The sequence below is a fragment of the Myodes glareolus genome, chromosome 24 (assembly GCF_982192425.1).
Source record: "Myodes glareolus chromosome 24, mMyoGla1.1, whole genome shotgun sequence".
NCBI lineage: Eukaryota > Metazoa > Chordata > Mammalia > Rodentia > Cricetidae > Myodes > Myodes glareolus.
In genome coordinates, this window is record NC_142049.1 from 30163937 (window position 1) to 30177587 (window position 13651).

At 43.2% G+C, this 13651-nt stretch overlaps 1 protein-coding gene across 1 annotated transcript; it reads right to left on the reverse strand.

Moving 5' to 3' along the window:
* Positions 1–311: 311 nt before the first annotated feature.
* On the reverse strand, positions 312–12969 carry Snrpa1 (small nuclear ribonucleoprotein polypeptide A'). The gene is made up of 9 exons (XM_085682656.2): positions 12810–12969; positions 10966–11113; positions 9415–9493; positions 5764–5810; positions 5448–5550; positions 4816–4895; positions 4357–4432; positions 3068–3161; positions 312–573 (listed from the first exon to the last, which is right to left on the reverse strand). Exons 1-9 carry the CDS (start codon positions 12889–12891, stop codon positions 515–517), a joined length of 768 nt encoding a protein of 255 aa, XP_085538782.1. The 5' UTR covers positions 12892–12969; the 3' UTR covers positions 312–514.
* Positions 12970–13651: the final 682 nt, after the last annotated feature.

The window sequence follows — 13651 nt, forward strand, 5'->3', positions numbered from 1 at the left end:
GAGTTTCTAACGTAGGGCATTTTCTCAATTAGTGATCAAAGTGGGTAGTGCCATCCCTGAGCTGCTAGTCTGAAAAGCAAGTCAGTAAGCAGCACCCCTCCATGGCTTCTGCATCAGCTCCTGCCTCCAGATTCCTGCCCTGTGTGAGTTCCTGTCCTGACTTCCTTCAGTAATGAACAGCAATATGGAAGTATAAGACAAATAAACCCTTCTCTCCCCATCTTGCTTTTTGGCCAGTAATGGGAACACGAACACACTCCCAAACTTCCAACTTAAACATGTCCTTATATCTCACCACAAACACACAGCAATTTGGCAGCACAGAAAATGGCCTTTATTTTATCATTTGTAGAAAACGGGCATTTAGATAGCAACATTCATATTAAAAAATTATCAGCAGTAGTTCTGAGCACTCAGCAATGCTGACAGATTCCTTGTTGTTGACACAAGCAAAGCTGTTACTCCATGCTCAAAAAGCAAGACTTGTCCCTAGAGAACCTATCTGTCACAGAGCTCAGGACCCATTTGTGACTGTGTCTTCTTCCATCTCTTCTTCACCATCATCACTTGGACCTGGAAAAAACCCATTAAACCATAAGTCGTGTCAATTTTGTATTACCTGTCCACTCACCAGACACATACACATTAATAAAACAAAACGTGAATAAATACACACAAACACACAACGGTTCTAGTTGTGTTTCTGTGGCAGGATATTTTTTATTTATTTATTTTTTTAAAAAGGATTTTTAAAGATTTTTGGTTGCAGAGTGGTAGTGGTATATACCTTTAATCCCAGAACTTTGGAGGCAGAGTTCAAGGCCAGCCTGATTTGAGTTCCAAGACAGGCAGGGCTACACAAGAGAAACCCTGACTTGAAAAACCAAAAACCAAATAAACAAACAGATAAATACTTTTTTTGGAGGGTCAATGTATTCTGAAAAAAAGAAAAAAACAAAACAAAAATGCTGAATATGGTAGTATATGCCTTTAATCCCAGCAGCCAGGAGGCAGAGGCAGATGAATGTCTGAGTTAGTCCAGCCTCGTGAGAGTGAGTTCCAGGACAGCAGGGCTATGTAGAGAGACCCTGTCTCTAAAAACAAAAAGTGTTTCCTTGTTCAAGTGTGCAGAGAAACTACTGAAGTTCAAGTCTATCTGTGACATCTGCAGTCAGAAGCAAACAGCAGCTTCTCACAGACCATTCCCAAGGGGAACTTGAAGTTTTCTCAAGGAACTCTTTCCATTCATACCTGCAGCTCAAATTCCACCTTGTAGTCTGAACGGATCTTGTACCTATTCATACAGACACTTGAGTATTTGGAAAAATTCATTTACCCTGTTTTGTAGATCTTTCGAATATTGAGTAATTTCATGACACGGTATCATGAAAACTAAATTTCATTAATATTCCCACTTTTCCAGAAACGTTTATAAATACTAGGAAGATATCAACATTACACCAGTGGGTCTACGTTTTCCTTCTACTAACAGTGAAGTTTGAACCCAGGGTCTCATGTGTGTTAGGCAATGTTCTACCAGATTTACATCCCAGCCCAAGTTTTCCAAACTTCAATTTTTGCTTAAGAATCTGCAATTTTATCATTGGTAATAAACACTGTCAGGTGCTGGAGATTGCTCAGGGACGTAAGTATGGTATCTTAACTCTATCTTCAGTTCCAAAGAAAATCATTTCTATTCCTTCATCTAGGACAGGGAGTGAAATTACATGAATTTTACTGGGAGTAGATACAAGGAAGAACACTCCTTGCTGAGGCACCAGCAGGTCTTCCCCACCAGTGCAAATTCTACTAAATGAAAAGAGCAAACACCTTGGACTTATTACAGAAATAATTTGCCTTGCATGTCCCCAGGGGCCCAGGAACAACAGCGCAACAATGTCACCGATCTTAAAACTATCCTATATCCTTTCTCTGAGGAGCAACTGGCAATTATTAGCTGCTGAGGTAGGAGGTCATTCTCTTCAGGAATGAAACCACTATAAGTTGCCCTTGTTCCAGTAAACACTCCTGCCCCATGCTCATGCAAGTAACCATGACTAAAACTAAGTGGGTCACAAAACCAAAAACAAAACAGCTCAAGGATAATGATACCCAAGAAGCTGCTGTGGTAGTGATCCCTAGGGATACTTATATCAAAATGTGTAATACCTGCTTACTTTATTTGAGTAATGTATCTCTAGTGCTCAATTTGCTGACACAACTTGACATTCAAACATTACACTAGTTAACACCTACCCAAAACTTGCCCTGTGCCAAATGCAATTATTACAATCCTCCCCCAAACCTTTTGATGATAGTACCTATCTTAAACTTGCCTAAGATGAAGAAACCTGCCCAAAGACAGTACTGGTCAGGCTCTCTATATAACCTGTGCAGTTAACCACTAAATTACCATCGATAGTCATACCTTGCTTTACAGGAATCTACGTTCTAGGAATTTTATCACTGGAGATCTTGTTTTGTGAAGATGAACAGGACAGAGTGCATACTTACACAAACTAGATGGTATAAGCTATTAAACTACCTATATGGTGAAGGCAATTATTTTTTCTAAACTATGAACCTGGACAACATGCCACTGTTCATCTATATATAAACATAGAAAGCATGCAGTAAAAGTATCAGGCAATTTTTAAGCTATTACTTTATGGGATCACTATTGTATATGTAATGGATCAGTTCACCAAGATGTCCATTATGTAGCATATGACTTAGAAGTTCACAATCACCTCTAGAACTCTGCTCTTGCCATGTTATAAAATGTTTTGCTACAACTTGAAAAGACCCCCATAAATATTCTAATGGATCAACTTTATTGCCCTTCCCTCCCTACTTCCACTTCTTTCCTTCATTCCTATTCCCCCGCCCTCAAAAAAGGTCTTGGTCTTGTGTAGCTCAAGCTGATCTCAAACTTGTTTTTGTTTTATAGCCAAGAACGACCTCTAACTCCTGAATCTCTGGCCTCAACCTCCTGAATACGGGATTTTAGGTCTGCTCATCATGCCAAATGTGATGTTTCAGAATTCCACGGAGAACATTTTCTCACCTGATCTGCGCTCTCTGCCAGGTATTTGGCCAGACTGCAGCAAGCCCTTCAGCCTCTCAACCTCAGCCAGCGTCGAAGCATTTGCTATGGCATTCTGGAAAACACAGGAAAAGGAAGATGGATGATGACTACCACCCAGCAGACACTGCAGAAATTCCTAGCAACTTTCCCATAGAACATCAACCACACGGTTCTGTGATGGGGGAAGAATTGCATTGGCATATTAAATCAACCTAGAATCTGATTAGTTTCTTCAAATAGACACAACGCCCTGTAAGGAGCCTGGGCTGGGCAGTAAAAGGTCTCTCAATCAAACACTTTAGATACTTGATTAAGTGTGGCTAGAATTCTGTTGTCCTTTTCAAAAAGCTTATTTAGTACTTGAGAGCAGTACAATTTAGGAATTCAACATTTAGTGTTATGTTTGTGGTAATTAAATTACTAAAATTTAAATTCAAAGCTGATACTGACTTTCAGTATGTTTGAATAATTTATTTCAATCTTTTTCTTTCTCTTTTTGTTTTTTTTTTGATATCTAAATACAGGCAAAAATATTCTGATGGAAGTTTGATATCTAAATTGTAAGCATTTAGTACATGACTTGTGAGGATTTTAAAAATTGCACAAATAGGGGCTGGAGAGATGGCTGAGTGGTAAAGAGCACCGGCTGCTCTTCCAGAGGACCCAGGTTCAATTCCCAGCACCCACAAGGCAGTTCACAACTGTCTGTAACTCCAGGTCCAGGGGATTCGACATCCTCACACCAATGCACATAAAATAAATAAGTTAAATAAATTAAAAAAAACTGTACAAATAATAAAGGATGAAAACAAGCACACACACACACACACACAAAATTCAACCTAGAAAATACGCCATCAATTTTCAGTATTTAGGAGAGATCCAGGCTCTTAGAAAATAGAAGCAGCAATCAATCATTTCATGCCTAAAATCCAAGCTAAGTATCTGTTGGGAATTCTGTTACCGGAGACTAGGATTTTCTACAGATATTTCAACAGGAGCTGCCAGTCAGCAAATCCTGCTCAAAGAAGTGAACGTCCCCAGGAGGAGACACATACAGATGCCTTTGATTAGTTCATGCAATTAATTCAAATCAAAGTCTGGTCAAATAGGCACGTTAAGGTAGTCTTTTCCTGAACTAGAATTACCAGAGTCTTCCTAAGAACTATGAGATAATGGGATCTACAATGTTTAGCACTAGGCCATGCTGCTGTCCTGTCCCATCTCGGCTCTCTCCAGTCTGACAACTCAGGCACACACATTCTTACCTTGATTGCTTCTACATCCCCTGCAGATGGCCCACCTTTCTTTTTGTCAGTTGGCAAACCAGCACCTGGATTAAAACTTGGGAGGGAGAATATAATCGTTACATTCTGACTGGTGCAAGCTGCTTCTCTTACTTTCAAAAGCTTTTGAAAGTAATTCAACCAGTGTAGTATCTTATCTTTGTTAACAAACTGATACAAGAACTCTCTCCTTCAGAAACACCACCCGATCCATCTTCCAATAGAGAAAGCAAGACGTTTAATAACACACCGAAATGGTAAGCCAAAACATATGCTCTGATAACTTGGTAGAAATTTCCCACGATGTCATGGATGGCCGGCACCATCATTCAAATGTACTAGCACACTAAGCAGTTTGGTTTAATTTTTCTAAGAGGCAGACTGCCAGACAGACGGTGTTTCTGAAGGGAAGTGGAGTTAAGTTGGATATCCGTGTCTTACGTTTTGCTTCTCCTGGCAATATCCTTTGCAAGCTGTGCACCCCGTTTGCCCTTGAACATTTTCTCTGCTTCCTGACGCTCCTACAGCGACACCACACACAGAGTTAATTGAAATAGGAATACCACATGCATTTAGATGCATTCCTTAGATAACATGGAAGAGAATTCTCCTGATGTATTCTGGGCTGGTAAAAACACCAAAAGCCAACTTTAAATTAGGAGACACAGTGGTCCAACCTTCTCGGGCAAAGCTCTCAAAACGCCCCCACCTTGCTAGTTCCTAAGAGGGACTCCCAAGGGACTACAGAGAATTAGCACTTCCCACAGAGGAAAAGCCATTCTAACAGGCAGAGCTGCTCAGCTGGACTATACTACACTTCTTGTTGGGAACACATCTAAGCAGCCAACCCACTGTGTAGTTCGAGCATCTGGCCAGCAATGGCCAACAATGCCCTGCCATAAACTGCCACAAGAAAAACAAAAACAACAACAAACAACCCCAACTTAATGTGTTCTTTCTCACACATAAATTTCAATGTAATGGTAAAAAGTTACTAAGCAACTTTAAAAAACTGGTCATGAAAGTATAAAGGATCATTCTGTAAAGACTCACAGCCAGGATGCAATACTCACTTTGAGTTTCACTTTCTGAAAGTCCAGAACTCTGACTTGTGGGACTTTGTAGATCACATAAAGTCGGTAATGCTTCTTATTTGTTACAGGATTTCTTAGGATGCTATAAAAAAGGGACAGTGCCAATCTCACTCAGCATTCCATCTGAGAAAGTCATCTGAAAAGTGTAGTGACTATAAATCAAGACAAAGCATACCACTCTTCCTACATTACTGTCACAAGGAACACACAACATCCAGGGAAGAGCAGTTCAGCAGCAGCCTGACAGTGTTAAGGACGTCACTAGTCAAACTATCACAACAAGAGATTTCCATACCTTAGATATGTCAGTGATTTGAGAGATGCCAAAGGATCCAGATCACCCTATAAAATAAGGGTCAAAGTAAGAACAAGGCTGATAGACATGCTTCTATTCTGATATTTTGAAGTGACAAGCATCTTTGAACCAAATATCCACACTACCATTTACTTATTTTTTCACTGCCCTGGCACCTAGTCAGATACTAATACAACACAACTATCCAAATATCTTCCACCCAATGAACTGATGAATATATTCTAACTTCTTTAAGTCTTGGTAGTAACAGCATTTGTTTCAACAGAAGACAAAAAAATTGACTTCCTATAGCGATCTCAAAATGACTACTAAGCAATGATTCAAAAATAAAACCAATGACAACATCGGTGACTTACTTACGAGCACGGTATTTACACAGGAACCTCAAACCAAGATCTTGGTCTAAGGTGGGGTTTTTGTTGTTTGAGACAGAATCTCCTAAAGCCTGGGCTGGCACTAAACTTGCTATGCACCCTAGGATGATCTTCAAACCTGATCCTTCCAAGTGTTGGAATAATGGGTATATGCTGCCAAACCTGGTGCAAATGTCCTTTCTTGTTAGTATATCCCAAGTGGCCCAGGGAGCATACTACCTTTGAGAGAAGGCACTGTTATCTTAGTCTTCCCCTGCCCCCTCTCTTCAAATGGTTTTAAAAGACAAGGTGAATAGTATAGCTAAAAAGTTATGGTGGCCAGTCATGGTGGCACATGTGTTTACCCCAGCACTTGGGAGGCAGAGACAGAGAGATCTCAGTGAGTCTGAGGCCAGCCTATTCTACATATTGAGTTCTGGCCAATCAGGGCTACATATTTTCATCTTCCCAAATTGTCCTGGAAACCATGATGGAACAAAGCTAGCAAAACTAAAAACCCATCATCCAAAGCTACAAGCAAACTAGACAAGGTATTTCCTAGAAATTATACACTGGGAATAAGCAGGGATGCCAGCTACAGGACTTGCACAGCGCTACAGGACTTGCACAGCACTTAAGAAGAACGAAGTAGAGGAAAGGCAAGGAGGTGTATGATAAACCACAGAACTCTATAATAACCAACAGATGTTCAGTTTGAGACTAGCTGCCCAAGGATCTGCATGTTCCAATATTATGTACAGGGAGATGCAGATAGAGTGTGACGAGGCTATAGCAATGTGGATCTTCATGCTTGTCTTTTCTCCCACATGGTACAGAGTCTTGCTATACAGTCCTGGCTGGTCAAACTGTGTCCCTTCTAGGACAAAGTCCTACACTAAGAAAAAACCTGAGATAGACCTAAATTGAGTAACTCAAGAGGGACACTGGGAAATCTCACAGATGAAGCAGGAGTACTCACTTCTACAGCATGCACACTACAACAAACTGGGAGGACAGAGAAGGTCAGTGTGGCCGTAAATGGATGGCATGTACCTTTGTTAGGAGGGTCACAATTTTAAAAAGCAGTGAGAGAGAAGGGAGTTCTCAGAGAGCAAGCAGTTATCTTCATGCTGTCAGAGGAAGCACTAGAGCTTGAAATCTGGCTCACTACCATAAAGACTCCAAAAGAAATAAAAAGTGTCTGCTATACATCACAGTACAGAACATAATGACAGCATGCTGCCGGTTTTAAGAAAAAGAATAGCTAGGCCTGTAGCTCAGTAATGGGGGCTTAATTAGCACCCGAAAGGGCCTAGATTCTATAACACATCACCAGAGGCACTGACTCCAGAAAGACCCCCTGTTGGGACCTTCTACATACCCAGCTGTATGCTGGTAGAGCACTGGCTTTAAAGCTGGGTGTAGCGGCTCATGCCTGTAACCCCAGAATTTGAAAGGCTAAGGCCGGAAGACTGTAGTGAGTTCAGGGCCAGCCTAGGCTACATATGGAGCTACAAGTCAGTCTGAGTGACAAAGTTAAGTGATTGTCTCAAAATACAATATAGGCTAATAGTTGATCTAGGTTGCCTACCAGAAACTTGAGGATAAGACCCTATTGGTGAAGGCACCAAACACTTTCAGCACAGGACATGAGAAATTGAGTTGGTATTGACCAGAAAGTTTCCTACTAGCTGGTTAGTTTCCAAAGTACCAGAAGTTCTAGGCAGGCTGCTGAGATAAGATGTCATCAACAGTCATACCCAGCTATGAATACTGTCAGTTCAGTAACGACAATGTGGCAAAATATACCCATGGGCATAGTAGTGGCACAAACATTAATGATATAAACAACCATTTTCTGATTTGATCTAAGATCTACTTCAACAAGAGGAAATGCATGCCTGGTACAATAAATCCGGCTAAAAATCCAAGGTTGGGCAGCTCACAGGTCCTAGAGCTGAGTCAACTATTAATATTTTGCTAAGAGGACACTGCATCAAACTGCCCTTTAAATATGTATCTCTATCCCCACAGATTAGTAGTGCAGTTCCTGGACCTCACCAGAGAAGTTTCTTTGTGGAGTGGAGAGCAGTTTATGAAGAAACTTATGACTGGCCAAAGTGTAGAGACTATGTGTTTCTGGAGGGCTAAGTCACACCGGGACATCTCTATCATACCTCTTCTACCAAGGCCCCCAGACTATTGAGGAAGGACAAGTGGAAAGACCGCAAGAGCTCCAGGTGGGAAAAGACCAGGCAATACAAGTGTCTTCTGAACATGGCAGGACCACTGCACTGTTCATGAACTCGGAGCAGCTGTGGTCATCTGCACGAGACCAAGCCAGTCAATATTCCAGCATGGAAGGGGGCAGGGGCTCACAAGTGCCCAGCCCTACCCGAGGAACTTTTCACAGCTGGGGAAACAGGAGGAGGGAGAGTCAGTATTCTTGAAGGAACCTGGTAGTTCAACCATTCTCCTGTAGATGGTTCCATACCTCAGAGCACATGGCCAGCACAAAGAGGGACATGACGGGTTAAAAAAATGGTGGGGGGGAGAGCTGGGCATGGTGGCACATGCCTTTAGTCCCATCACTTGGGAGGCAGACGCAGGAGGATCTGTGAGTTCCAGGACTGTAGAAATATCCTATCTCACCAAAAAGGTAAGGAAATTAAATTGTGAGAAGGTAGGAGCAGATATGGGAGGAATTGGGAGTGAATACGACCAAAACCAAGTACACATGTATTAAATTCTCGAAGAATGAAAATGTTATATTTAAAAAGAATAAAGTTGAGAAGGGTAAAGGTATTGTAGACTTTAAACTGTGGTTGCTGACTATGAATAGAAATAGGTACAGCAAATGACTTGTAAAGCATTTGAAGGGAAAGTAGAATGACAGACACAGACAGTGCACACGCATACACATACAATATAAAGAAACAGAACACATGACAAAGGGTGTCCCTCAAAAGACAAGCTATGATATGCCAATAATACCATTAAATGCAAATAGGATATAAGCAATGCATTTAAAAGGCAGAATTAATAGTGGACTTAAAAAAATCTTATCACTGGGCTGGGCGGTGGTGGTGTACGCCTTTAATCCCAGCACTCAGGAGGCAGAGGCAGGCGGATCTCTGTGAGTTCGAGGCCAGCCTGGTCTACAGAGCGAATTCCAGGACAGGCTCCAAAGCTACGGCTCCAAAGCTACCGAGAAACTAGGTCTTGAAAAAGGAACAGGAAGCATCCCTACCCTTTACAGTACCTCCATTCAACTTACCAGTTCCACTAGACTGTTGTTGGTGAGGATGAGCTCTGTCAGGCAGGGGAGCGCCTGATCAAGTCCCTCTCCTATACGGCTAAAAGAAAAATAGAAAGGCTTTCAGTGAAAGCGATAAACAAGCTGACAGTCATTTCTACCCTTGCAAGTATTTCAGAACAGCTCTCCCACATTCCACCTCAAGGAAGGTGAGATTCCAGGGCAGAAAAAAAAAAAACTACTTAGCCAATTTGCAACTTTTTGCCCAGAAAACTCAAAAACCAATGATTCTGCATTCTCAGAGCTGGTGTAACACATTCATCCCAAGAAAGTGTTAATCATGAAAATGGCTTCTACCTAAAAACTCCACTCACTACTTTTATGCGTGTGGGTGTTTCGCCTGCACTTATGTCTGAATACCAATTATGTGCTTGGTGCCTGTGGAAGCCAGAAAAGGGCCTTGAATTCCCTGGAACTGGAACGGTGAGCTGCCACGCTGGTCTGGGGGAAGAGCCCAAGTCCTCTGAACTGGGAAAGGAGCAGCAGTACTCTTAAACACTGAGCCATGCCTCCAGCCCCTGGAATCTTTTCTTAATAAAAGCTTCTGCAATCCCAGTCCCCTGACAATTCTTCCCAAGAGCCATAGACCCTAACAGTACCAGGAATGAGCAATCTTTTTCAATAACTATATTAATACAATCTTTACATAAAGCTGATAAAGCCAGGTGGTACTGTACACCTTCAAATCCAACACTTGTCAAGCAGAGGCAGGCAGATTCATAGTGGGTTCCAGGCCAACCAAGGCTACATAGTGAGACCCTGTCTCAAAAAAAAACAAATAGGATCTTAATTTCACAGAATTATATTCTAGAAGCCAACTACAAAGAAAAAAAAAGAGCAGGGTGTATGATGTATAGCATCTCAGTGAAAAGTGATTTTATTTAATTAAAAAGATTTTACTGAGACAGGGTCTCACTATGTAGCACCAGGTGGAACTTGCTAAGGATATCTCTTATCAGCTGGCGTGCCTCAACCTGCCAAGTGTTAGGGTTAAGGGGGGGGCACCACTACACCTGACCTTTAGAAATTGTTTTATTACAATGCTGTTGATAACTGCTCCAGAATCTGAAATGTATACATAGCAACATGTTTTAAATTCAAAGTTTAGTATCAACTATGAATATTAAAGATCTCTGAAGAGTAAACAGTAAGGTCAGACAAACGCCCACATTAATCTCCCAATCTTTTAGGAAAAGTGCTCGATTCATTTCTCCCTTTAAGAAGAGACATGGAGAGGCTGGAGAGGTGGCTCAGCAGCTTATGAATGCTGGCTGTCCTTCCAGAGGACCCAGATTCTATTCCTAGCATGCACGTGGCAGCTCGCAACTGTCTGTAACTCTAGCGCCAGGGGAACTGACACCCTCTTCTGGCCTCCAAAGGCACCAGACACACTTACAGGCAAAAACACTAATACACATTAATAATAATAATGATTATAATAATACACCGTCTTCAAGGCACGCTGTAACATCTACTTCAAATAAGAAAGTATTCTCGCTAGCAGACACTCACCAAATTCTGTTGTTGTTCACTAATAATGTTTTCAGCCTTCTCAATAAAGGAAAACCATCCAGTTTCCTGATCTCATTGTCAGAAAAATCAATAGCATCAAATTGGTCTAAGGTAGCACCCAGATTTTCAATGACAGGAATTTTATATCCTGTAGAGGGGAAAAATACAAACAACAAATATTAACATAAATGAAAGGTTCTGAAAATAGCAGGAGTATTTGATGGTAATTAGACACGAAGTATTCTTTCAAGAAGTATTAAACTGACATTATTGCACAAAAATACTGAAGAGAAACAACAAACAAGAGTTACGGAAGCCACTGCCACGAAGCGTGTGGTTGTGTAGTAGAAGTGACGAGGTTGAGGACAAGAACAAGAAGAGCAACCTTCCTAATACTGGTGTCCACTGTTTATAAGAACATCTACAGGGCACTCACACTGGTCAAAGTCCTTGCGTTATTTGGGCTCCATGATGAGTTAACACACAACTCAACAGTATAGCCTCCTGTATCCTGGCCACCCTCCTCCGCACCAGAGCTGAAAACGGTTTATATAAACCACAAATCACACTGCGCACAAATCACATGGTGCGCATCCCCTTGACTATCCAATAGGCATCATCATCGAGCTACGCACCAGAGGAAGTAAAGACATTTAGTACACAACTCTGTAGTGAAGGAGTACAATAAAACATGGTACCAAAATAATCCTTCTCAAGGCTGCATGGTCTTCAGAGATGCGGCAGAGACCCAAAATGTGCCAAAACAGTAAAAGGGTCCAGATGCTCCTCTAACGGACTTCTGCCTGAGAACGTTAATTTCAACAAACAAACGTACTAGGATTTCCTATAGGCCAGCAAGGTTAGCAAACGGCAGAGCGCAGTACCCTGAGACTGTGGTTGCCTCAGGTCATAGTTAAATAATCGTAAACCTGGCAACTCTAATAGCTTTCAAAACCATCTCTTGAAAAGTTAGGTTGATAATTACACTTTCAATGCTACGCCGGGTTACTTGTCTTGTTTTATTCCAGACAGGAGCCTAGACTGGCCTCGAACTCAGAGATCCGCCTGCCACTACCTTCTGAGTGCTGGGACGTGCACCACCACCGCCCGGCTAATGCTGTTTTTAAAACCAACTCAACAGGTGAAGGGTGTCCACCACCCCTCACATGGAAGTAATGATTAAGTCTTGGGTCAAACAGTTCAATCTTGAAAACACCTTCATAAAAGTGAATTATCAGGGGTTGCGGATCTGGTTCTGTGGGGCGAGTGCTTGCCTATCATGCACAAAGTCCTGGCCTCATCCGCAGCATCATATAAACACGGGGCATACATTTCAACCCAGCACCTCGGGAAGGGAAGGCAAGAGGTCGGAAGTTCGAGGTAATCCTGAACTACATAGCGGTTTGAAGCCAGCTCTGGGGACAGGAGACCCTGTCTCAAAAGCAAATAAACAAATCCAAAAGGGGATTACTGTATAATTAAGATAACTTTCACTTATATCTAACCTACTCTCACGTGTCATATGAACGAACTTGCTAAAAACCAGCCGGTCGCCATCCTGTATGCACCAATTTCTACTTGCCTGGATCTCAAACAGTTCAGGCTGCTGAACGAGCCGGGCAAAGCCTAACGGGTACGGACCAGGGAAGGAATCGAGGAGCCGTGTCTGCTAGCTGGGGCGGGTAGGAGATGGCTCCAAAGGGCCCTGACGGAGTCGATGCGAGGTGACCCGGACCCGGGCGGGGAGGCCCACGGGCCAGGCTCCGGCCTCGGCGCACGCGGCGGGGCCGCTCCTCTCGGGCGCGCGCCGAGCAGGGACGCAGCCCGCGCTCCGCCTAACTCACCGCGAAGGTCCAGCTCGCGGTCCCGCACAGCATTGGTGTACTGCGCCGCCTGCTCGATCAGCTCCGCCGTCAACTTCACCATCCTGCCGCCGCCAGAGTCCCCTCACCTCGGCCACCGGCCTGCGCCTCCCGCCAGTGCCGAGTCCCACAGTGCACCGCGCCGCGCTGCCAGGCAGTACCAATCGCAGTCGCGCGCAGCTCGACCACCAGGCAAAAGCAATCGAAGGCCCCCGCCGAGCGTTGCGATCGTCGTCTTTGCTTCTAGGTTCCGGGCTGGAGCGTTTCTGGAGTGTGGAGAGCCCAGATTCCAGACATTTGTGTTCAAAAGATGAGAACACGCGAGAGGCACTCTCTCTCACTTCAGTGCACCTCGAGGGAGGGGTGTTTGGGATTGTCCCCTTTTCCATCCACAGGGGCGGAGACTACGTGAAATCTCCAGCGATTCAGGTTTCTAAGCCGGATTTGGGCTTCCAGCAGAGCTAAGGTCGGGCCAGGCGGCTAGACTGCATTAAAATGGGCCGCTTCCGAGTTAAGGCTTCAGAATGGACTTGCGGCTTCTACGCTTTTAAGTATTCATATCTGGGCTAGCCGATGAGAAGACGTAGAGGATAAGAGCACTTGTTGCTTTTGGTAAGGACTTGACTTCACATTCCAGTACCCTGTTAGTCGTTTCACAACTGCTTGTAACTACAGCTTCAGGGGATTCATTGCCCATTTCTAGCCTCCTCAAACACCCGCAATCACAAACACACACACACACACACACACACACACACACACACACACATGCAGACAAGTAAAACATCTTAAATGAGATTTACATTGTAGGCCGGGCGTGGCAG

What these genes read in the sequence shown, in the direction of transcription:
- Snrpa1 (XM_085682656.2), bottom strand. Translation starts at nt 12,891, where the DNA reads ATGGTGAAGTTGACGGCGGAGCTGATCGAGCAGGCGGCGCAGTACACC. An exon ending in ATTGCCAGGAGAAGCAAAAC is followed by an intron (nt 4,433 to 4,815) that starts GTAAGACACGGA and finishes CTCCCTCCCAAG; the next exon opens with TTTTAATCCAGGTGCTGGTT. An exon ending in TGGCAGAGAGCGCAGATCAG is followed by an intron (nt 574 to 3,067) that starts GTGAGAAAATGT and finishes GGTTTTTTCCAG; the next exon opens with GTCCAAGTGATGATGGTGAA.